Below are 26,442 nucleotides of genomic sequence, written 5' to 3' on the forward strand. Positions count from 1 at the left end.
GGAGCAAAACAAGCAAACAAAAAAGCACCACACACACACCAGACCTACAAAGAGCCTACAAAATTAAAAATCAAAAGCATTCAAGAGATGAAAGAGTATATAGCCATTAAAAAGTATAACTCAAGCTCAGTTTGTTCACATAGAAAGATATCCAGTTTAACTTATTAAAAGAAAAAAATCAAGTCATAAAATATCACCCAGATAATAACAATCCAGGAACTAAACACACCAAAATGCCAGCAGTGGTTATCTCTAATTAGGATTTCTTAACATTTTATAAGAAAATGATTACTTTTATAATCAGAAAAAAAGTTCCATTATCATAATTAAACAGGTGCTTTCCAAAGCACAGAAAAAGATGGAAAGTCTAATTCATAGTTTAAGCTAACATAACCCTGGTAAAAAAAAAAAAAAACAACAACAAAAAAAACACTGACAGAGATACCACATCCATCTCACTTAAGGATTATAAATATAAAAATATTTTTTAAAATATTAGCAAAGCAAATTCAGAATTACATTGAAAAGGAAAATATACCATTACCAAGTAGAATGTATTCTAGTTATTTAAGACAGTTTGATGTTAGAAAATAATAACCTAATTAAATAACAATCTAATAATAAAGTTCATGGTGTTAATGATTAAAATAGAATAAATATATGATTAATATAGTATGGGGGAAATTAAAAACAAAACCAAAAAAAAAAAAAAAAAGAAAGAAAAACTAAGGCTGGAACACTATTGCCTTAACTGCACTATTATTTAACTTTGAGCTAGATTTTCTAACCAATGCAATAAGACAAATTGAAGAAATATATAAAGACTAGAAAGGAGATGAAAATATCATTATTTGCAGATTGACAATAATCTAATAGTCTCAAACTCAGTTTGTTCACATAGAAAGATATCCAGTTTAACTTATTAAAAGAAAAAAATCAAGTCATAAAATGTCACCCAAATAATAACAATCCAGGAACTAAACATACCAAAATGCCAACAGTGTGGACAGTTTGATGTTAGAAAATAATAATTTAAATCAGAAAACTTCAGAGAATCAACTGAAAGATTATTAGAAACAGCAAAAGAATTCAGTACAGTGATCAATAGTAAAATGAAAAAATCAAAGGCATTACTAAATTTAGGTAATACCTAGGAAGAATTTTTTTAATTATTACTTTTAAACTTCATTAACGATAGCAACAAAATCTAAAAAGTATGTAGCACAGTGCCAGACACATAGTAATTATACAGTAAATACTGCTGAAGGAATGAAGAACTGCTAACGGAAACACTCAACACAGTAAAAATGTAAATTTTCCCCAATTTGATCTATAAACATACTATGTGCCTATTTGAAATCCCATTTGGATTCGTTTATTGCAAAGGAGGTGGTAACTGAAACATAATACAAACTGTTTTTTAAATGAAGTTTTACAAAATTACTCTGAAAGAAGGATAAATGAAGGAAAATTAAGAAAATCCATGAATATGTATAATAAAGGCGGTCTTAAACAATCAGATATGAAGTTGTCATTACAAAAAAACTATAGAAGTACAATGCACGCAGTTACTAACAGCTTCAACAGAGTAACAGAACAGATAGATGGCCCAGAAACAGTGTAGCTGTATAAAAAGTCAGTGAATGAAACAGAGAGTATTTCACATCTTGGGGAGGGGGATTAATGATTTATAGCAAATGGAGAAAAAAATAAAATTAGATACCTACAACACACCAAAATAAACTTTAAATATTTCAAAGATTTATAAAGACACACAAAACAAAAAGCAAAATAAAAAACCAACAGAAGAAAAGCTTAAAGAAAATGTAGATAATTAGGTAAAATATTTATGTAACCTCTGGGTGTAAAAGGCCTTTCTAAATATGGCATCCCCTTCCTCTGTAAGAAAAAAAAACACAAATAAAAGTACTGATAATTCTTCAATTCGCATATGGTAAAAAAAAAAAAATACTGATAATTTCAAATAAAATTTAAAACCAGGTACATATTTAAAAATGTCACTTACAAAATCAAAAGCCAAATAAACAGAAAAAATATTTGTACCAAACATGCCAGATCAAAGCTTAATGTAGTTGACACATAAAAAAAGAGAACTTTGAAATTAAAAAATAATAAGATTAGGTTAAGAACATTACATAGGCAATTCATAAAAGAAATGCAAATATGCAATAAATATGAGATGTTCAAGACATAAGTAATAAAAAATGCATATTAGCCTATTGTAACATAATAATTTTACCTAACAGAGTGAGAAAGATTTTTAAAAGATAATCATAATTGGTATAGAAATGTAACTCTGCAACATATATGCTCAAAAGGTTTAAACTTTATACAACCCAAATCCAGAAAGTCTACCTTGAGGAATTTATTCTAACATGGGCCATAATTTAGGCTCACTGAAAAGTCATTTACAATTAGAAATAACCTAACTGTCCATGAAGAAGACAGTTGTTAAAAGGATTATAGCTCTGAATGTACTTACTACAACAGGAATAAATTCCTTTATAACCTGGAACTGGCAAAAAACTTAACTATGACTAAATAGACAGAAGCAATTAAAGATGGATAATCAACTCCATTTCTTTAAAAAAAAAAAAAAAACTACAAGCAAAGTCAAATGTCAAATGATAAAGGAGAGGAAATAATTACCATTTCTCATGAAGAGCTAATCTCTCTAATATCTTCAGGAGCACTTAAAGAATAAGACTAAAAAGACCAACAGTCTAATAGGAAATGGGCAAAAGACAAGAGGATGGTTCACAGAAGATATATATATAAGTAGCTCTTACCCATATGAAAACATACTCCACTTGACTCACTATATGAGAAATACAAATTTAACACTACACTGAAATACCATTTCTCACTTATCAGATTGGCAAAAAATTCAGAAGATTGATAACACCCTCTGTGGGTCAGGCTGTGAAGAAACAGAAGCTCTCACATCACACATTGCTTGTGAGGGTGCCAAAGGTCAACCCCAGTGAAGGGGAAAATTTGGCAACAGGTAAAAAAAAAAAATTATGTATGTCTGGTTTTGAGAACTCACCCTTAAAAGACACCTCCACAAATAAATTTTTTTTTTTAAAAAAAGGACAAAGTTATTGACTACAGCATTATTAGTAACAGGAAAGGATGGGAAACCATCTAATAGCCCATCCTTAAGAGACAGGTTAAATGAATCAAGTTACATTCACACAACAGAGTACTATACAGCCCTAAAGAACACAAGGGTCTCTGAATTAATATGGAGAGATTTATATATTATTAAGTGAAAAGAGCAAGATATAAAAGACTATCTTTCATATAAAAGGAAGATAAGAACACACACATACATAAACACACATGCTTATTTCTGCAAAAAGTAACACGGGAAGAATAAGCCAGGAATTAATGAAAATGGTCACCTAGAAGCAGTAAGAAGAGGTGTAGAAGAGGAATGGGAACAAGATGTTGAGTGTACTTTTTCATGTAATTTTGACTTCTGAATAGTGCAAATGTTTTTTTACTTACTTAAAATAAAATCAAAAAGGTTAGGGGAAAAGCAAACCCTAAAAATGAATAAAAACAGAAATTGCATAAGATACAGAAAAATAGAATTAATACTAATAACTTTGGAACAGAATAACCTCAGTACCCTTAGTGGAATATTCTAAATTTTTAAAAAAATACACAGATTTTAGACTTTAGTATTTGTAGTGGTACTTTGTAGTAATTTTGAAACTATTTTTTGTGAACTGTAAGATAGACCAAACATGTAAAAATATATTGATGCTCTTGGAAACCAGGGTTCTCAAGGTGGGAGAAAGAAAATACAAATTTGGAATGGGGAAGGTAAGGAAGAAATCTATGGTATTGGATTTGAATCAAGGGTATCAATATGAACTAGAGATTTCATAAAAATATATTTCCTAGCCAAATCCCACTGTTGTTTTGTACAGCCCACAATTAAAGATTGTTTTTACATTTTTAAGTATAAAACATTAAAAAAGACTATTGTCTGGGCGAGGTGGCTCATGCCTATAATCCTAGCACTCTGGGAGGTCCAGGCGGGCGGATTGCTCGAGGTCTGGAGTTTGAAACCAGCCTGAGTAAGAGCGATAAATAGAAAGAAATTAATTGGCCAACTAATATATATATAGAAAAAATTAGCCGGGCATGGTGGCACATGCCTGTAGTCCCAGCTACTCAGGAGGCTGAGGCAGTAGGATTGCTTGAGCCCAGGAGTTTGAGGTTGCTGTGAGCTAGGCTGACGCCACAGCACTCACTGTAGCCTGGGCAACAAAGTAAGACTGTCTTTAAAAAAAACAAAAAAACAAGACTATTATCCTTTTGGTGAGAGTAGATACTCAAAAGAATTGAAGATATTGTCTTTTGGTCTGCAAAGCGTAAAAGATTTACTATCTGGAGGAAGCTTACTAACCCTTGAACTAGACTATAAAATTGTCAGAGATGTTTAAGGTAAAACAGGAGAAATTAAATATATGTTATGCTTCCTTTAGTCTCAATGATTAAATAACTACTAACTGGTTGGTTGTAATATCAATTCAACATATATAAGCAAATAGACCCCTATACAAGTGCACATACAGAGAGTCTCAGATATAGGAACATTTTCAGACCTCCAAGCTCAAACATATCATTTTAAGTACTAAGTCTCTCCTATTATTACCTTGGTTGTCTTTTCACCTTTTCTTTCATACTGATTTCGTTGTTGAATTTTCTCAGCAATCTCCTGGGCAATTTGACACGTAGAATCGTATGTGGAGAACCTGCAACAAAGTAATAAAAAGAGAAAAATGTTTAAAGTAGTTTTTAAAAAATTACTGCATTGTCTGAGTTTTTTATTCTAATCACAAAACTCCAACAGGAAGGGAAGATAATAACAGCACCAGTAATAGCCATGTGGATTGATCTGCACTTACTATGTGCCAGGTACTATCCTGGATGCTTCATTTATAATTCAATTAATTCACACGAGGATGCTCTGAGGTGGGTACCACTAGTGTCTCCACCTCACACATGAGAAAATTTGGCACAAAGAAGTAAAGTAACTTGCCCAATTGGCACTGCCAGCTGCAAACCAAAGCTGCCTGACCTCAGAGCTTGGGCTCTTAACCACTTTGTTCTTCTGCCAGTGACAAAGCATTTGGAGGGCCCCCGCTGTGATAAGCACTTTTCCAGACACTGGAGAATACAGCAGGGAATAAAATGGACAAAGGTCCTGCTTTCAAGGAGCTCACATTTTAGTGAAGGAAAAAAAGCAAAAAAACAAATTAATACATAGCGTGCCAGGTGTTGCTATGCGCTAAGAAGAAAAGTGAGGCAGGATAAAAGGACAGAGAGTGGTGCAGGGGTGCTATTCAGGATCGGGGACACTGAGGCAAGGTGAAGAAGCTAGGCGTGCAAGTACCTGGAGGAGAGCTCTGAGGACAAAGGGCACACACACACCCAACATCTAAGCTTGCCCGAATTCTCTCAAAACATTTATTGAGCTTCTAATTATCACTCATGGCTTTGAAGGATTCACTATGAACCTTCTCTCACAGCATTTTTATTTTCTTTCTATCTGTTTTGCAGAAAATACTTAATCATGCATACACATTTCATTTCTCCTACTTGACAATCTGCTCCTAGAAAGCAGGGACTCTGCTGTACCAGACCAACATATTATCCTGAACTGTCTATTACAAAATACTGAAAACTGCTGTTGGTCCTAATGTCCCAATGTTTTTGCTTAAGTAAATAAATAATACATTTTTTTCAAATCTTCTAACTCCCACATATCACTTGTACAGTGAGGGAACTTGATAAGTGTTTGTTTTTGAATGAAGGAAAATGCTCCCATCACTTCCCGTAGGAATCTTACTATAATAATGATAGCAACAGCTAGCAGCCCAGTACCTGACCTGCACAAGGTCCCATGCTAAGAGCTTCACATTGTAAACTTTATTAGGATCCTATGAGGTAGGATCCTGAGCCACCAACCACTATACTCCAAAGTAGTATCAGTCATGTATATATCATATACATATATTCATATATATCATATATGCATCATTCATATGTATTCATGTATATGTATATATGGAAAAAGAGCAAGTAATAAAAGACAACATAAAATCAGGAAAATAGAAGGCTATTAAGGAAAATTGGGTCCTGGACCAAGCTTTGCCACATTTTACCTTTTTTTCCTCTGTGAAAAGAGCAGCTTTTCACAGCTGGCACTGTGGTCCCAGCCAATACATACGAAAATCGATAACATATAGCATGCTGGCCCTTCTGCCAAATGTGGGGTGTAACCATGAGGTGACATCTTGAGCTGACTATGAGGTTAAAGCAGGCCTCTTATTCAAACAGTAGGGAGGAGCACATTCTAAACTTGGTGAAAGACACACAGAGCCACCAAAGATGAAAAGAAGGAAGTATGGCTGGCACGTTCAGCCGAGTAGTGGCCCTGGTTGCCCAGTAAAGTATAAAATGATAGAGATGAGTAGAAGTCACTTCTACACAACGTTGAACACCAGTCTAACCAGGTTAGACTTACAGGATATTTTATTGCCACAGGGAAACATATATATGAAGAGAGTCCTTGAAGAGGTTATGTGAAATGCTCACATAGCCAGGACCAACTTCCAGCTGTCATGCCCCCAATCTTTGTATTCATATTTTACCCCTAAAGAACAGTGGTTCTGAAACTTTGCTACACATTGGAATCACTGGGAAATCACTTTTTAAAAGAATACCAATGCCTGGTCCCACTCCCAGCATTCTGATTAAATTGTTATGGGGTTTTATCTGGCTGTGGGGATTTTGGAATGCCCTCCATGTGATTTCAATCTGTGGCAAAGTTTGGGAACTACTGGCCTAGAGGTAAGGGAAAACCTCATTATTGGGTCAAATACACAGGGGCCTAAAGTACTAATTTAGAAAAATTAGTCTGAATCCTATTTAAATAAATAATAATGAGAGGAAATGAGAGAGTAGTGGCAGGAGACCAGTAGAAAACTTCTCCGGCTAGTCAATGCCATAACTGGTTTCCAATATTTACTATCTAAAAGGTATTAGGGTTGGACTATGGTAGAAACAGACAACATAAAAGATATAACAGAGATATTTAAAAGAAAACTAGTGGATATTAGTGAATAATGTGCTATGAAGAGTGAAAACAAAAAAAGATGAATAATTTGAGTTTTCAGGCCTGAGACGGTGATGCCACGACACAGACTAAGGAACTGAAAAGGGAAACAGAAAAGAAGCTTCCAGACTATGAACTAGGCCCCTTTTCTATCAGAAAAACACTGAATGTACAGTTAAATTAATATACATAGGATTTACTTTAAAGTACACCCAGAAAAGAAAAAAAGTATAGCAGATATGAAACAAGAATGGTAGATATTAATAATTACAGAAATTCAGTGGTGAGTATAAAAGGGCCCATTATATCATTCTACTTTGTATATCTCTTACCTTCCATAATAAAGTTTTTAAAAAGTAAACTAACCAAAAAAAACAACAACAACAACAAAAAAACAAAAGGCCATGCCACTAACAAAAATGTTCAATTAGAATTAGAATAGAAAACTACTGAGGTTTAACTGTAATTTTCTCAGAAATAGTATATCATCAACAAGTAAGTTGCCTGACAGTAAAGCTAATTAACTTTAGCAAAGAACCAGTTCAGAGACAGTAACCACTTGCTACTTCTATTAAACACTGAGCTTACCACTTGCTTTGATAGGCCATTAAAACACTAACTGCTATATTCCACTCCTAAACTTTAGAACACCACCCAGGAGGGAGGCATCAGTGACATATGAGTTTCAGTGATACAAAGGCAAAGCTATAGTCCAATCTGTTTTTATAGGTTTGTCAAAATCCCATCCCATACTCCTTTTTACCCTCTTAATCAGCAACCCACTTTGTAAGGTAGCTAATGGGAGCACAACAGAGTTCCCCCACTGTTTCACTTTCATAGTCTAATGAGAAAGCCATTTAGTCAAACTAATTGAGAGTAACAGAAAAAGGTACAAATGCTTTGTGAACATTAACTGTGGAAGAGGCTTGGGGTCCAATGATAGCTTCCACCAATCTAAATGGATAACCAGTCCTTATGTCTGAGCTTTATTTCCTACTTTTTGTGCAAATTGAGGGAGTTAGGTTCCAGGAGGTGGAGGGCAATTTAGGAATAGGAGTATGTATCAAGGGCCTTAAAATGTTCACACCCTTGAACCAAACAGTTCTACTTCTAGGAATGGATCCCTAGGAAATAAGAGATGGAACAAATGGACTGCTTTTGCAATAGTAAAAAAAAAACAAAAACAAAAACAACAAAACAAACAAAATCTAATACAGAAGAGAAAAACAAAAATAAAATTATGGTTATTCATATGGTGCACTATTACACCATGTAAGAAAATTATGTTTTCAAAGAATGTTCAATGACATGGAGAAATGCTCCCTGTTTTGTGAATAAATATATATATATAAAATACAGATTTAAGCAATAAATTTACTGTAAAAAATCAGTAATGGCTATTTTCCAAATGATAAAGTTAAAGATGCTATTTATTTTCGTCTCAGGAAATATTCAATATTCCCTAAATTTTCTATCAGTAGATGTATAGAACTCTTAAAATTAGGCAGACAAAAAAGTCAGCATTAAGTTAAGCAACTGGCTAAATAACCCAGATTTCAGGTAAATCTAACTTTGATCTTCAAACCTATTCTTCTAACATCCAGGCTGTGTGCAACTTAAATAATTATAAACTATATTAGAAAATCCAACATAAGACATACACTCCAACAAGAACTTTATAGAGCTATGTTTTACGTTATTAAACAGAAAGGTCAAGTCTTAACAGCATTATGTTCCTTGGGATAAGAACTCATCTTTCATCATTCAGTCCTTGGGATTTAATTGCAGAATAATGACCCTTATCAGCTACTGTTTTACTAGAGAAGTTTCTGCTAAAGGAAGAGTCCTCATATTAACTCAGGAAAGGGTGAAATGCCTTATAAACAAGTGCATAATTTCCCCTCTCAGATTCCTACAAGTGTTTCGAAGGGCCCACAAGATCGAGGTCCCCAAATGGTTACTAACTGGCTGGTGACCATGGAATCTCAGTTTTTCCATCTGCGAAACAAGGGGGTTGACGGGGTGGACTGACATTCCACAAAGAGGTTCTACTTCACTTTTACAGGAGTCCAGGGAAGCCTGCACCAGCAGCTCCACAACCAGGATGGGCGGGAAACCCCGCGGCGAGATGCAGCCCAGGAATATTCAGAGATTCGGCTCAAGTCCTCAGCTCCCCAGCAGCCCACCCGGTCTCCTTCCCAGGCCACCCGGGCAAGGACCAAGGGTGGCGGGATGTGGCTGAGTTCCCATCAGCAGAGGAAGGGTCTCGCCGCTGCCCCTCCCCTCATCCCGGAAGGCCCCCAGCGGCAATGCTAAGGGATCTCCCGCTCCCCGGAAGCCCAGCCTCTCCGAAGGACCCTCCGTGCACGGCCGCCCTCACCCGGGGCTCACCAGGGGTCCGGTGCCATCGTGCAGACTCCGCCCGCTACCCGGACACTTCCTGCTCGCAGCAGCTGACTACGGCGGCCCGCGCGGCTCACTCCCCGCAGTCAGGCCCGTGCGCGACCGGAGCCTAGAGTTTGCAAAGTGAATAATTGGGGCCTAAGAACCGTGACAGATGAAGGAAAGTGCTCCTTTGGGGGACAGTAGATGGGCACAATTAAAATAAAATCGTTGTAGAATAGAATCTAAGCATTTTCTCAGGAAGCCGAGAGCGCTGCCAAGACCTCCCTCTAGCAGTTACCTAAAATTTTATCCTGCTTCAAAAACAAAACGAAACAAACAAACTGGATTGCGGTCATAGTTGCACACTTACTAAGTTTATAAACTTACTAAAACTCACTTTAAGTGGATTTTATGATATTTACATTATACCTCAATAAAGCTTTTAAAAAATCTTTTAAGATTTTTTTAATACTGCTTCAAACACAGACTCAAAGAAATATCAATTATATATTATTTTATAGCAGCCTTCCCACCAACCCTCCGTGCTTGATTGCGTACATTTAAAACGCCATTCATTAGGTGCTCGATTATATAGTTACCAAAAAAAAATCACAGACTCTTTGGAAGAGGGATGGAGGAACTATTAATAGTTCCGTGCATTTCGTGCCATCCCTTAGATTTCCAGAGAAATAGCAAAACGAGGTCCTCCCTTCCTTTGCAAGAGCGCAAACGAACGCGGAGCTCGGTTCGCGGGGTTTCTGTGTAGGCGTGGATCTGGCGCGCGTGCGCAGGGCGTTACCATAACGACCAGCAGACGCGGTCTCTGGCGCTGAGAGGCGAGCGGGAGGAGTCTCGCAAGGATGGATGACCAAATTTCGTCCGAGGCCCAGGTGGCCGAGCTGGAACTTGACACGGTGATCGGCTTCAATGGTGAGGCCTCAAGCATTTCTGGGCTGGCTGGTTTAGGAATCCCGAGGGCGTGTAGTGCAAACAGGGACAGTGGAAGGTGTCACCTGGTGGCACCTGGAAGGCAGTGTGGGACAATGGTAACAGCCCTGGCCAGGGCCAAGCACAGGGCGACCAGCACAGCCTCTCCCGCCCCGGGGCCTTGGAGAGTCACTTCCTGGCTCCGAGCCTCAGGCAATGGGATGGTTTTATCAGCTCAGACAAGCGTCAGCGCCTGAAAGGGACCAAACGCCTCCTCCCCGGACAGGACAGCTGAGTAAAAGTGGTTGTAGCCCTTCTCCCGCTAGGTCAGCCCTGTCTGTCTGTGAGCCCCGCGCATCCCGCAAAGCCCATGTCCCCTCGGTAACCACCGGATGCCGTCTGCGTTGGCCCCTGGGACCAACTGTTAATAATAAATCCTCTGAAATCCCAGCTGATGTACTAATGAGAAAGGAAGGGAACGTGTGTTTGAACAACCGCTTTAGAGGATGATCTTGGTCCTCTAACACGAAGGAAGGATTCTAAATGATGAGGGTTTCAGACCAAGACTGGAGGGGGAGGGGACGCCAGGGGGAGCTAAGGGGAAAGATGTTTTGAACAGACAGAGGAGGGGCCAGGTCTCTCTGCCCAAATCTTATTTGTGACTGCGTGTTGTTTTGAACATCAAGGGGGGGGAATGCTGGAGATTTGTTTATTTTGGGTTTTTTGCTTTCGTTTGTTTTGTTTTTTGGTTTTTTGTGTTTTTTTTTTTTTTGAGGGATGAGAAAAAGCAATGAATTAAATTAGAAAAAGCAAACTTTTTAAAAGGTGTGATGCAATGCCCGAAAGCTTTAAAATTGTAGTAATGTAGATGCAAAGCAATCACTGACTACTTAAAGCTTTAAGCACATTCATTCTAGGGCTCAGCTCTAGACTCTTCCTTTTAGCAATACTTTAACAGTCCTTGATACAATGTGGGCACTTTAGATCAGAGATATCAGCCATCGTTAAAGCTGGTTACAAGATCATTGGCAAAGGAATTGCGTGGTCTGCCCTGAGTTGCAAAGGGTCACTGTTGAGCCAATGTAGAGCTGCATACAGAGAGGTCTGCAACTGAAATCATGCTATTTTCAAGAGTTCTAAGGGCAAATAAATGGTAAATTACATCCTGATGTCTTCCATGGCAATTACTATTCTTTGCCTTTTAAAATGGTCCAAATTGACCAAATTGTTTTTACCTTGTTGGCTTTGTGATAATTTATGTTCTTTCATATAGTCAAATACACATTTATTTAGAACCACTATACGCCAAATAGCATGCTATGGGCTGAGAATACAGGGATAAATCCATAATCCTGCTTAAGAAGAGTTAGAAAACTGAAAAGATATAGTGAAACCAAAAGAAAAATCAGCCATCATTACATTTTTAAAAGATATCACTGTTAAATTTTTGGTGTGCTATGTTTAAATATATATTTACATATAAATATGTTTTTAAAAATAAAAGTGGACTCGTGTTGTATATGCTCTCTTATAACCAGACTTTTCACTTAACAGTATGCCATGCAGCTCTTTCCCTAGCAATAAATATAAGAAATAATAAAATAACCCTATCTCAAAAAAAAGAAATAATAAAATAAAAACATATACCCTATGCTATAATTATAATATTTAATATTCTATTGCATAGGTGTGCCATAATTTATTTAAATAATGCCCTGTTAGTAAGAATTTACCACAATTTCCATTTTTTGCATTTATTTTAAAATGCTACAAGAACATCTATACATAGCTAAATCTTTTAGCTCTTTAACTTTGTTCCTTAAGATAAATTCTGAGTGCATCCTAAAGATTTTTGATGTATCCTCCAAATGCTATAGCATATATGCATCAGAAATGTATTTAAAAAGTATAGGAATATTTATAATGGCATTATTTATAATAGGTAAAAATTAGATATAACCAAAATGTCTGTAGAAAGTATAAAGGACGAATCAATTATAGTACATAGTATTCATACAATAGAGTACTCTGCAGCAATTAAAAGAATGAACTATATACAGCAACATGGATGGATCTCACAAACATAATGTTGAATGGGAAAAGCTAGACACAAAAGAGTATATATTATATCATTCTATTAATATAAAGTTCTAAAATGAGGGAAATCATCTACAGGAATAGAAGTCAGAACAGTGACTACCTTTTGGGAGATATAGACTGGGAAAAGGTACATCAGAGACACCTGGGTTGGCCGGGCGCTGTGGCTCACGCCTGTAATCCTAGCTCTTGGGAGGCCGAGGCGGGCGGATTGCTCAAGGTCAGGAGTTCAAAACCAGCCTGAGCAAGAGCGAGACCCCCGTCTCTACTATAAATAGAAATTAATTGGCCAACTGATATATATATATAAAAAAAAAATAAAAAATTAGCCGGGCATGGTGGCACATGTCTGTAGTCCCAGCTACTCGGGAGGCTGAGGCAGAAGGATTGCTTGAGCCCAGGAGTTTGAGGTTGCTGTGAGCTAGGCTGACGCCATGGCACTCACTCTAGCCTGGACAACAAAGCGAGACTCTGTCTCAAAAAAAAAAAAAAAAAAAAAAAAAAGAGACACCTGGGTTGTGGTAATTAATGTTCTACTTCTTGATCTGAGTGTGTTTCCTTGGTAAAAAGTTATTGAGATTTCTGTATTTTGTCTTCAGTGAAAAAACGTTTACTTAAAAAAGCTGTACTAGCTCTCAGAAAGGAGAATAGGCAAAGCTTTATGAAAGTTTGAGAGAAAAGATTCTATTCTAGGATTGAAAGAGTTGACCTCCTTTAAATTCAGTAGTCTTGAAAATTGGGTAGAAATCAGTCGGTGAAGATTGAGGGCAGAATATTCTAGGTAGCAGAAATAAGGGAGCAAAGAAGGGAAAGTGCAGCCTTGTTAGTGAATGGCAAGTAGCTTGATGTGGCTTCAGTTGAGGGACTGGCAGAATAACACAGGAAAGAAAGCCTGGGATTAGATTTTAGAGGCCTTAAATACCAGGTAATTGAGTTTAAATTTAAACATGTATTAAACATGGAAACAAATAGGAAGCAAAAGCAAGGCCCCTTTTATCACTGTGACACTAGAATTCACTGTAGTGTTACATTATTAAAGTTGAATTTTAACTTGAAGGTGTCAATAAGTAACTGCACTTGACACTTCTTGGTATTGTATTTTGGCAAAAATTTACTATGTAAGCAAACCAAATATAGTTGTGTTGAATATGAAAATAGTTCAAAAGCTATAGTTATTAAAAGTTTGGTCATATACATCAATTGACTGGAATAGATAACCCTTAACATTCCTATTACAGTATGAAAAGAGCTCTTATATAGTTAAAACAGCAATAACAACAAAATAGATCTGGAGTCTGTAAACTATAGCTAGTGGGCCAAACTGGCCCACTACCTGTTTTTGTAAATAAAGTTTTATTGGAACCCAGCCCTGCCCATTCATTTATGTATGGCTGCTTTTATCTGTGGCTGCTTTTATGCTACAATAGCAGAGACAAATAACTGCAAAAGAGACCATATGGCCCACAAAGTCTAAAATGTTTACTCCCTTTATAAAAAATAGACCTTGGGAATAGATAATGGGCAAAGAAATAAATCACAGAAACATAAATGGCTATTAGCTCAAAAAGTTTTAAAATGCTATTAAAGCAATTCACTTTTTTACATTTCAAATTGGCAAAAGCTAAAAATATGGATAATGGCAAGGTGAGAATAAGAAATGGTTTCTAATTACTATTGCCAGTGTACATTTTACAACCTTTTCGAACACCAGTTTTGTAGTATTTATTACCATTTTCAATGAAGGTAATCGTTGAGCTTTTAAGAACTTGAATCACTTATTCAAGTTTTCAGAAAATTTATGTACAATAAGGTTCACTGTGATATTGTCTATAATATCCCAAATGTTGAAGAAGTCAGCTCAAATGTCCCTTGTTAAGAAATTAGTTTAAAAAATTATAGTCCAGGAATTTTTTGAAACTAGATAGAAGTGGTGGTTGCACAATATTGCAAATGTGCTAAATGCCACTAAATTGTTCCATTAAAATGGCTAATTTTACAGTATGTGAATTTCATCCCAATAAATTATTTTTAAAAATTATAATCCTTTTGTACAATTAAATACTGTATAACCCTTTGGAAAAATGAGATATATCTATATGGAATAACAAGGAAAGATGTCAAAGATATATTAAGTGTAAAATGCAATTTGCCTAACAGTGTGTATGATATGAACCTATTAGAGTTTAAAGTGTGTGAGTCTATGTGTGTTTGAGAGGGAGGAAGAGAGAATATTCATTATAGTGGACATGTATCATTTTAGCTACTCACTATCTGAATATCATTCTAATTTGAGGAGAATCCCAGGATAGGTAGGAGTTGGTTCCATTGCCTTTGGTGAGAGCCTGAAACAAACAGGTATTTCCTCTCCTAACTCCTCAGCAGCCAATTGAGAGAGACGTGACATAATAGGCTCAGCCAATCAGATGTCCCCACAGAGAAGTTCCAGTCTTAAGGAACTGATGCAAAGGAGCAGAGAGCACCATGGAGTCCACTGACTGTAACACTGAACATTGAGCAGTGTGGCAATGAGAGGTCCTTACTTCTTGTCATTTGGTCTTGCTTTCTCATTAATCCTACCCATTTTTCAAGTGTGATTTTCCACACTTTCTATCGATTCTGTAAGCTATTTGTATTCCTTCCATGAAATATCTTTTTCTGCTAAATTTAGCCAGAGTTAATCCTTCTTGTTTGCAACCAAGAATGCTGGTTATTAAATGCAAAGAAAATAAATCTGAAGAAATGCACACCTACATATTAAGAAGGTTATCTCTGGGTGGGTTACATACCTAAGAGTAGGATAGCTGGGTCCTAGGGCATATGCATATTCAACCATCATCAATATAGACATGTTGTTTTACAAAGTGATTCTACCAGTTTACACTTCCACCAAGCAGTGTATGAGTGTTCTCTTTGTTCCACGTTATCACCAATACCTGGTACTATAGACCTTTTTAACTTTAGCCATTATGGTGGCTATGAATGACATAGTTTCTCATTTTGGATATAATTTACATTTCCCTGGTTACTTGTGAAGTTGCATGCCTCTTTGTATGTTTATTGGCTTTTGAATTTCCTTCACCATAAATTGCCCATTCATATCCTTTGTTCCTTTTTCTGTCTGGGCATTTGTGCTTTTCTTATTGCTTTGTAGGAGTTCCTTGCATATTGTGGAGATAAACCTTTGTCTATTGTGTGCATTGCAAATATCTTTTCCTAGCTAGAGTTTTCTTTTTGTTTTGTCTCTTGTCATTAGCGGTTTTTAATTTTTAACACAACCAGATAAATATATCCGCTTTTTCTGTAATGATTTTGCATCATGGTTAGAAAGTCACTTCCTATACCTTGTATATACATTGTCTTGTTTTCACATTTAGATCTTTGATTTGGTGTTATTTGTGTATGGTGTGAAGTAGGGATCTAATTTCATTTTTTCCATATGAGTAGCCATACGATTGTTTATAAGGAGTCTGCAGTTAGAAAAAATAAATATATTTTTAGAAGGAATAGAGTGTCCCTAAAACACAAACCTTGGTATTATAAGGACTTACTGTATAAAAAAAGAATGCTCATAATTAAAATGAATCATATGCTCAATAACTACATTTGGCCATTTGAGCAAAAATATCCATTTAGCTATAGGAATCACATAATATACCAAAATAAATTCCATAGGGAATTAAATATAAAATAATGATTAATTTAAAAATCAGAAGACTATATTAATAAATATTTATGACTCTTTTTATGGGGAAGGAAATGGGAACAATAAAAATTTTTTAAAACTGGGGAATACACCAGTCACAGTGACACACACCTGTAATCCCAGCTACTTGGGAGGCTGAGACGGTAGGATTTCTTGAGCCCAGGAGTTCAAGATCAGCCTGGGAAACATAGCAAGCCACTGTCTTAAACAAAAGACAGAAATAAATGTAATAAGAAATATGTGAGATATTTATAAATAAAAATTGATATCAGAACTTATTAACATTAGTGTCACTAAAGTTGGTATTCAACCCCCCACTGCTAAATTTGACTGGCTTTAAAAAATAAAAAATAATAATTAAAAAATTGAAAAATGCTACTGGAAGACATAAAAGGAAAGACATGGAGAAACATACCATGTTTTTAGAAAGGAGGTTTATTATTATAAAAATTATTCTTCTTTAATCTATACACTTAATACCATCTTGATGCAGGGGGTGCCCCAGCGGAGAGAAAAGCCCCCCAGCTCACCAGGTGGGTTCTTGGCTTCCCACCAGAAAGAATTTGAGAGTGAGCCAATTAGTACCAAAAAGTTTATTGAGACAGAGACAGATAACAGAGAGGTTTTTGAAATCCCAAGCACGTCAAACGAATTACAGACCCAGCTCACTTAAGAAACCAAAGATAAAACTGGAGCTTAAGAGTCCTAGCTGCGTATCACTGATCCGTGTAGTGATAGTAATATAGCAAAAGTAAAACTTTTCGTTGCTGATTGCCCAAGTGGCAATTCCTCACAATGGTGAAGCAAACAACCCAAGGAATGATAACTGGCTTGCTGCTGGGGAAATTGATACATCTCACCTTCAAGGCTGGCAGAGATAGGTCCTTGGAAATTAGTATGACAGAGGTAGCAGGGAAAATGCTGACAAAGGGCGCAGGGTGGCTCGGTCTTCAGTAAGAATGAGACAAATTCAGGACTGGCTGCTAATGCAAGTGCCTATCTCAGATCCAGGGTTAAGCTAATCCATGAGGATCCCTTTTCCAAATGCTGAAAACCCTGGGGCACCCACAGGGGGCGTGTGGCCTGTTTCAGCTTTCACATTGGGGTCACCGAAGCAACGTGGCTCTGGGGTCCCAGAGCCACCACAACACAGAATCTCTCCAAACAAAAGGAAAAAGAATTTCACAGTAAACAAGGAAAAGTGCCCTGCCCTACACAAAATAGAAACAATGGCCCAAATGGCCCAAGCAGAGATTATAAATGCAGTAATGCAATAAGCACAATCATGCATTTATGAACTAAAGAGCAAGACAGGTCAGTGGGGCACAATCCAAAACACAAGAAACTGAGGAGAGGAAGTAAAAAAAACAAAAAAAAAAAAGGGAATGATTGGACTCCGGCTTGGTGCAGGAGAAAATCCCCACCAACTCCCAAGGCTGGGGTCACCCGAGGTCTGCCAACCACTGGAATCTTTATGGCTTGGTAACCCCCTGCCACCCTGTTACCAGGGGAGCCATAGTTAGGTGATAGAATGAGTTTATATCCTCTAATTCAGCAGTCCCCAACCCTTTTGGCACCAGGGACTTGTTTCATGGAAGACAATTTTTCCACGGATGAGGGTGGAGATGGGGGGAAGATGGTTTCAGCATGATTCAAGCACATGACATTTATTGTGCAGTCAAACAATTCTGCTAATGATAATCTGCATTTGCAGCCGCTCCCCAGCGCTAGCATCACCGCCTCAGCTCCACCTCAGAGCATCAGGCATTAGCTTCTCATAAGGAGCACACAACCTAGCTCCCTCGCAGTTTACGGTTTACAGTAGGATTCGGGCTCCTGTAAGAATCTAATGCTGAGGCTGATCTGACAGGAGACTGAGCTCAGGAGGTGATGCCAGCGAGAGGGAGAGGCTATACATACAGAAGCTTCGTTTGCTTGCCTGCCGCTCATCTCCTGCTGTGCACTCAGTTCCTAACAGGCCACGGACTGGTACCAGTCCCCAGCCCCGGGTTCAGGGACCACAGCTCCAATTCAGAAAGAAAGTCCCAAGAACAGAGCTAGAAAAAGATGGACTGGTGGGGCAAGCTGCTAAAGATGTGACCAGGGAGCAGTAGTCTGGGACACCCAGACCAGGGGAACATACAAATCGCCTATCAAATCAGAGGCCCCGCAGCCACCTCCCTTCCTTGTCCGAAATTGAGAGGAACACTCAGGTCAGAAATTGCAGTGAGAATGAAAGAAGACAAAAGAACCAAAAGAACACAAGATTATCAAACCAAACTAGACAAAGGGAGGTTCTCCCATCTAGGGGGCTCTGAATAATGCCATGTGGTCTTAATTTGGAGTTCCAGTGTGAAGGTTATGTCTCTCTTTGTCCTATCTGGGTTGTCAGAAGGATGATGCAGGGGGTGCCCCAATGAAGGGAGGAAAGCCCCCCTAAACTGGCCAAGTGGGTTCTTGGCTTCTTGCAGGCATGAATTCGAGAGCAAGCCAATTAGCTATAAAAACGTTTTATATCCTTTGAGGCAGAGACAGACAACAGATCTAACTCCACAGACAGAGTAGGGATCCTTTCTCGAGTAGGAGGGGGACCCCTTATGGGACAATAGTAACATTTTTTTAAATGTTTACAAACCCCAAACGTGACCAGCATTGTCTTGTGATCAGGCCATAAAGGTTCATCATAAAATTGCTGTCACACAAAGATGAGTGCAAACAATTTGTGACGTATCAATCCTTGCGTGGTCATGGGCCAGCGACTTGCTGGCGACTTCCTTGTTCAGGGTGGTGAGGGTCTGGTATTGGCCAGGAGCGCTGTGCTCAGGCTGTCTCCATGTTCCTTTTTTTGCCTTATCCCTACATTAATCTCACTAAAAGTACAAACATGATTTTTAACTAGTCAAGCTGACGTTGAAGTTTATGTTATAAAATAAATATGAAGATTAACCAAAAAAAAAAAAATTCTGACAAAAGATGAGTAGTAAGGGAGGATCTATGTCTGTTTCATATTAAAACATATTACAAGGGTTTATAATTGTCGAGATGGTTCTTGGCAAATATTTGAAGTATGGTTTCTGCCTGAGCAAAGACATCTCACTGTGAGAGGTCCCAGGCTCTTCAGCCTGCCTGGGGGTCACTTAGAGCTGAAACCCAAAATTTAAAAAAAGTTCCTCTCGATTATATTGAGATATACTTGACAAATAAAAATTATATAGATTTAAGGTATACAACATAACGTTTTGATATATGTATGCATTGTGAAATGATTTCCACAATCAAGCTAATTAACATATTTGCTTCATATAATTACATTTCTTGTGTGCGATGAGAACACTTAATATCAACTTTTTAGCAAGCTTCAAGTATGCAATGCAATATTATTACATAACTGTAGTCACTATGCTGCCCATTAAGTCTCCAGAACTCACCCATCCTGCATAACTGAGGGCAACCATTGTGCCCTTTCACCAACACCTCCCCATTTCCCCCTCCTATCAGCTGCCAGCAACCACCATCTACTCTCTGTTTTTATAAATTTGGCCTTTTTAGATTCCACGTACAAGTGAGAAAATGCAGTATTTGTCTTTCTGTGTCTGGCTTACTTCACTTAGCATAATGTCCTCCAGGTTCATTAAAAAATGGGCTAAGGACCTGAATAGATGTTTCTCAAAAGAACACATACAAATGGCCAACAGGTATATAAAAAGTTGCTCAACACCACTAATCATCATTAAAGCCCCTATGAAATATCACCTCACGCCTGTTTAGAATGGCTATTATCAAAAACACAAACGATAACAAGTGTTGGTGAGGATGTGGAGAAAGGAGAACCTTTGTGCACTGTTGGTGGGAATGTAAATTGGTACAGCCTTTATGGAAGGCAGCATGGAGGTTCCCCCCCCCAAAATTAAAAGTAGAGCTACCATGTGATCCAGCAATCCAACCTGGGGTATATATCCAGAAGAAATGAAATCAGTATCTTGAAGAGATATTTGCACCTCCATGTTAATTGCAACATTAGTCACAACAGCCAAAATGTGGAAACAATCTAAGCATCCATCAACAGATGAATGGATGAAGACAATGTGTTACATAAATACAATGTAATATTATTCAGCCTTAAAAGGAAATTATGTCATTTGCAACAATGTGGATGAACCTGGAGGACATTATGCTCTGCTAAGTAAAATAAGCCAAATTTTTATCTTTACCAAATGTTCGCCCGAGGTGGTAGATTCACATTCTCCCTATGCCTGTGCACGTACCCTGTGCTCAGGCTACAAGAATTTGCCCCACCACCTTGTTGTCCAAACTGAGGTTCCAGACCAGCACCAGAATCACTTGGGTGCTTGTTAGAAATGCAGAATCTCAGCCCCACCCCAGAACCTGAACTCAGAATCTGCTTTTTAACAGGATTCTTCAGGGTCTTAATGCACATTGAAGTCCAAGAAGCCATGTACTAGACCAACCTTCTTGTCAGTGGAATAAAATTGCCATTACCCCCAACCTATTTCAATTGAACTAAGGTTTATTTCAAAAGAGTTGTGTTTTGTACTCAAATAAAAAATTACCAGCCACTTCCGCACCTGATTATTATTACTTTTAATCTCTCTCTTTTAGGACATGTGCCCCATGGCCTCAAATGCCATCCTGACCAAGAGCATCTGATTTATCCTCTGGGTTGCACAATCCTCATTCAGGCAATAAATACCCAAGAGCAGAATTTCCTGCACGGCCATAAGAACAACGTCTCCTGTTTGTCCATCTCCCCGAAGGGAGATTACATCGCCTCCGGACAAGTCACATTCATGGGGTTCAAGGTGAACAAAGTGAAAATAACTCATTGTGAACAGATTTAGGGGTGTCTCCCTAGAAGGACTGTCTTACTGTAGGTTGTTAGCTCTGTGCTGCCATGTGCTTTAGCCTTCCTTCTTCTTCTTCTTGACTTCTCTTTTAACTCGTTACATCCTCTCAGGCTGAGAGTGAAGGAATCTGATGTTTTCACATTAGAAGTTGCAGCTCCTGACTGATACTACTCACAAACAAAAGTCCCTGCTTAAAACTGTTTCCATTTTGTTGCTGTCATGTTTGTAAAACATAATCTAATTTCTAGAAAAGTGACATTAGGCCAGGCGCAGTGGCTCACGCCTGTAATCCCAGCACTCCAAGGCAGGAGTATTGCTGGTGGCCAGGAGTTGGAGACCAGCCTGGGCAATATAGTGAGACCACCCGCCAGCACTCCCCCATCTCTACAAAAAAATTTAAAAATTAGCCAGTCATAGTGGTGTGCATCTGTAGTCCAAGCTACTCGGGAGGCTGAGGCAGGAGGATCACTTGAGCCCAGGAGTCTGAGGCTACAGTGAGCTATGATCATGCCACCACACTCCAGCCTGGGCAACAGAGCTAGGCTCTGTCTTGGTATCTTTCCAAAAAAAAAAAAAAAATAGGAAAGTGACATTACTGATTATTTTTCAGCAAAAAGGGTGAGTATCTCCTCAGATTCTTTTAAAGCCTGTCTATGATCTAACATTGTATTCTTGCCTCCAGGCAGATATCATTTTGTGGGATTACAAAAAAAGGCAGCTGATTGCTCGACTGTCACTTCACAAGGGCAAAATTGAAGCTCTGGCCTTTTCACCAAATGATTTGTACTTGGTATCACTAGGAGGCCCAGATGATGGAAGGTAATGAACTAAAAGTATTTACTTATTTCCTGCCAAGTATATTTCCAGAAGTGTTAAGAATCTTCTCCCCTGTAATGATCTCTATTGGCCCATCTGTATTTGTATGTCAGTGTATTTGAGCTGATAGATATCCCAATTACCTTGATTTGATCATTATGCATTGGATACAGATATCAAAATATCAAATGTACCCCCCAAATATGTACAACTATGCTAGATCAATAAAAAATCTTCCAGGGTGATTCTAATGTCCAGCTAAATCCAAGACCCATTCCTGTAAAAGAAAGACATCATCATCATCATCATTGTCATCATCGTCGTCATTAAAGACAGCAGCTAAATTTTTTAAGCGCTTATTATGTGGCAGGCGTGTGCTGAACATTTTGATTCCATTACCTAGTTTAAGCCCCACAACAACTCCAGGAGGTGGAAGCTATTGATGCCGGATGGCAGATAAGGAACTAAAGTCACCAGCTGGTACGTGGCAGAGCTGGGAGACAAACCCTGGCAGTGCAATTCCAGATGTGGCATTTTTAACTTGCCTCTCTGAGACATGATTGTTGCCCTTGAGTTAACTCACAAATTGGTAGGCATAGAACACAGACAAATGAAACTGCAAACAAAGCATATATTTAAAAGCATTACATTAGGAATAACAACCAATGCAGTACATGTTCCTATGTAAATGTTAAAGGAACATCATGTGCAGAACAAAAATAATAACACCTGAGGTTTGTGTAAGATTTGCTACTTCATACTTTTACGTATGTTTTCTTATTTGAGTTTCACAGGTTTATTGCAAAAGAAATTTACACTTATGTATAGTTATATATTGACAGTTCTTCTCTTACGACATAGAAAGTCAACAAAATTTTCATGAGATTTCCTCCTTTACTACATTCATAAGTATTCACACTTTCCCTGGGCTGTCACCACTGAACTGTTTTTGATAAGAAACATATAAAGAAATCTCCTATTAATATTCTTAGCTCAACTGAAAGCAGTTATTCTCAACCTTGAGTGCATATTAAAATCACCTGGTAAGATTGTTAAAATCCTGAGACTCTTGGAGCTTGGCCATTAGGCCAGCCCCATCCCACCACCACCAGACTAGGCCTTTGGGGAGAAAAGTGGTCCTTTAACCAAGGTAAATCTGGAAAAACTGTTAACTTCCTCTGCATTTTTACGCTTGATTTTAGGCTTGATTTGAAATTTGCTTGCAAAAACGTGGGGAATATTGAGAAGTCAAAAGAAAGAAAGGGAAACAAACCTTGCTGTACTGGGAAAACGCAATGTGCTTGTGCCTGAATTAGTCCCTGTGCTGAGGAGGAGGGGTTGTACTCATTGGTTTGGGTAGTCAGGGGTCAACCCTGAACGTGCAGGAAGGGTCCATCCCACCCAAACCACCAAACTTCTACACAGAGGCGGGGAGACAGGAGAGAAGCTGCCAACTGTAGTGAACATTCTACAGACTTCTATATTTTGTAATCTGTTTATGAAACTTGTTTGTATTGGTGTCATTATGCTATCTATGTTGTAATGCAACCTGATTTTTGAGTAACTTTACACTAAGAACATCTCCCATATATGTACTCATAAGAATATATCTCATTCTTGGCAAGGACTGCATGGTATTCCACTGTACAGATGTGTGGAGTCTATTTGGCCAACTCTCTATGTTCGTGCCCTCTGTTTATTTTTAAAATTTAAAATGGCTTTTGAAAAATTAAAGCTATACCTGGCCATGGTTTACATATAAATGTATGTGTTTTCCTATTATGCAAAAGGATCCAAAATGACACCTCTCACATCTCCCTCATGAGAGAGAGAGGTTTCTCAATTCACTTGAATTTTTTCTACAGATTTATTGAGATTTATTTCACATGCCAGAAAACCTACCCATTCAAACTGTACAGTTGAGTGGTTTTTAGTGCATTCACAGGGTTTGTAACCATTATCACAGTCAATGTTAGAATATTTTCAACACCCTTACCCATTTGCAGCCACTCCTCATTCCTCCTTCTCCCATGCCCAGGCAACCACTAATCTACTTTCTATCTCTATAGATTTGCCTATTCTAGACATTTCACAGAACTGGAATCATACAATATATAGCTTTTTGTGACTGCCCTCTTCCACTTAGCATAATGTTCTCAAAGTTCATCCATTTGTGGCATGTACCAGTACTTCATTTTTTATTGTCAAATAATATGCCATTGTATGTGTCTCCCACATTTTCTTTAACCATGAATCAATTGATGGACTTTTGGGTCTTTTCTACTTTAAGCTATTTAAAAAAATTTTTTTTTATTTTTATTTTCGGGTAATACTTTAAGCTATTATTAACAATGGTGTTATGAACATTCATGTATGAGAGTTTGTGTGGACATATGTTTCCATTTCTCTTGAGTATGAGGCACTTTGTTTTAACAGTGGTTAGTTTTTGGTTCATCATCTAGTTATCATTTCAACTTTTTAAGTGGTTTGTTTCTCAATTTCTCCACTTTAGATGGTATCTATCAGTTTCTTACTATGAAAAAAGAAGAATTTATGGCTCCTATTTTCCCATCCATAGTGATCTTGGTTATACTTTGATTTTAGACCACCTGTCATAATACATTTTATATGTACAAAGTTAGTAATTATAAAGATAGACATGTTTTTACATCAACTAGGTTTGTAACATTTTCCTTCTTTTTCTTGAAATATTTTGATTCAAATGTTTAACACAATACCCTCTGCCCAGCATTTTTTAATAATCCTAACCACTATTCAGTTTAGGACTGAGTTGTATGGTTACACCCAGAAAGAAGGAAATGTAGACTTGAAGCAGTGCTTCTCAAAGTGTGGTCCCTGGACCTGTAGCACCCACATCACATGGGATTTGCAAGAAAAGCAGATCCTCAGATCCCATGTACTGTTTCAGAAACTCTAGGAATGGGGTATAGGTAGCAGTCTCTGTTTTAGTAATTCTGATTCTGATTCAGATGCACGTTCAAGTTTGAGAACACTGCCTTAGGTTGTCCTCTTCATTGCATTCCTTTTTTAAAAAAACTGGAATACTTCCCCAAGGAAAATTTTTACATCAGGTAAATGGGTGGTAAACTTTAAAGCCTTGCACGTCTGAAAATGTCTTTGTTTTAGCATCGGACCTGATTTGATGGGCTCACTGGTCTCCAGCCTCATAATCATTTTTCTTCAAAACTTTTTAAGTGTCACCCATTTGTCTTCTAATATCCAGTGTGATTGAGTAGATGTCTGGAGGTGGGGGCTGGTCAGTGTAATTTTGTTGTTCATTTGTAAGTAACCTGTTTTGTTTCTGTTTTTTCCGGAACCACTGAGCTGAAATATTTGTTTCATATTTTGAAAGCCTGCTTTTCCCTGATTATTTTTTTACCCCTTTTGTTTTGGCAGTGTGGTGGTGTGGAGCATAGCTAAGAGAGATGCCATCTGCGGCAGTCCTGCTGCCGGCCTCAATGTTGGGAATGCCACCACGGTGGTCTTCTCGAGGTGCCGAGATGAGATGTTTGTGACTGCCGGCAAGTATGTGTCTGCCATCAGAGTTCTCAGAACTCATAAATCACTGTATTTTCTTGGACAGAAAACAAGGTCATTCCAATCTGGGAGAACATGTCTTTAGTCCTGGATGGATATCTTATATCATAATTTTCATGATTTTGTAGTTATTAAAAGTTCCTTTAGCTGAAAGTAATATTTTATATATGATTATTTAAAAAATTCTGTGATTACCACTGAAAAGATTCTGCTTACCTGCTAAACTCATCTTGAGTTTTTATTTGTTACTGGAAACACATTACCTCCAATCAGTGCTCACAAAATAGTTTACACGGTGGCAAAGATTCACTTACTGGTTGATGTTTCTTAGCGCCTGATCTTGATTTAGGTCTCATAAAATGATAGTTTGCAAATTAACTGTGCCAGGAAGTTTCAAATACTTAGACTGTTAGCCATAGAAGATTTCCGGTAGGGTCAGCTTTAACCAGCTAATGGTGACCCGGCTGAATATCTGAACAGAGGCCAGCACCTGTCTAAGAGAATGAATTAATTTACAGATTGACTAATTAGAGCCCTGTTTGGAGTTTGAAGGAAAGGTTAAACATGTATAACTGCATCCCTTTTCATGTTGTACACGTGTTCAAAGGTGAGAAATCTGAAAATGGAGGGTTGAAGTATATGTTGGGTGAAATTGTTCTTTTCCACCCACCTGTGGTCACCCATCTGTGAAAAGTACACATTGTTGGTTACTTTTCTAGCCAGAGAAGAGAATCTGTGCTTTTCTACATCTATGTTGTTTCCCATCTCCACCTCATGACATGCAGCGTGCATTTGTTCCATGGCTAATTATGAGGAAGGATTCATTCAGAGGCCAGGAAACTAACTGGCCACCTGAAAGCCAGCCCCTGCCAAGCAATCTTAGTAGAATGACACTCTAATGCTAAAGCAACTGGCCATGTCCTACTCTATCT

The 26,442-nt window shown here is 37.9% G+C and overlaps 2 protein-coding genes across 4 annotated transcripts in view; one reads left to right on the plus strand and one right to left on the minus strand.

Moving 5' to 3' along the window:
* Nucleotides 1-26,442, minus strand: part of STX8 (syntaxin 8) — a 467,623-nt gene that overhangs the window by 246,368 nt on the left and 194,813 nt on the right. The window contains exons 1-3 of one of the 3 annotated variants that reach the window (XM_012761217.2): nt 10,344-10,404; nt 9,551-9,671; nt 4,694-4,793 (exon numbers count right to left, since the gene is read on the minus strand). In XM_012761217.2, the coding sequence (XP_012616671.1) occupies nt 4,694-4,793; nt 9,551-9,567 (117 nt within the window). In that variant the 5' untranslated portion in view covers nt 9,568-9,671; nt 10,344-10,404. Of the gene's footprint in view, nt 1-4,693; nt 4,794-9,550; nt 9,672-10,343; nt 10,408-26,442 lie in introns of those variants that run through there. The other 2 variants (XM_012761218.3, XM_075994176.1) reach the window with 2 other exon arrangements.
* CFAP52 (cilia and flagella associated protein 52) overlaps nt 10,348-26,442 on the plus strand; it is a 52,118-nt gene continuing 36,023 nt past the window's right edge. The window contains exons 1-4 of the mRNA XM_012761214.2: nt 10,348-10,474; nt 20,892-21,091; nt 21,819-21,955; nt 25,370-25,498. Coding sequence (XP_012616668.1) covers nt 10,405-10,474; nt 20,892-21,091; nt 21,819-21,955; nt 25,370-25,498 — 536 coding nt within the window. The 5' untranslated portion in view covers nt 10,348-10,404. The remainder of the gene's footprint in view (nt 10,475-20,891; nt 21,092-21,818; nt 21,956-25,369; nt 25,499-26,442) is intronic.

The sequence above is a fragment of the Microcebus murinus genome, chromosome 18 (assembly GCF_040939455.1).
Source record: "Microcebus murinus isolate Inina chromosome 18, M.murinus_Inina_mat1.0, whole genome shotgun sequence".
In the NCBI taxonomy this organism is placed as follows: domain Eukaryota; kingdom Metazoa; phylum Chordata; class Mammalia; order Primates; family Cheirogaleidae; genus Microcebus; species Microcebus murinus.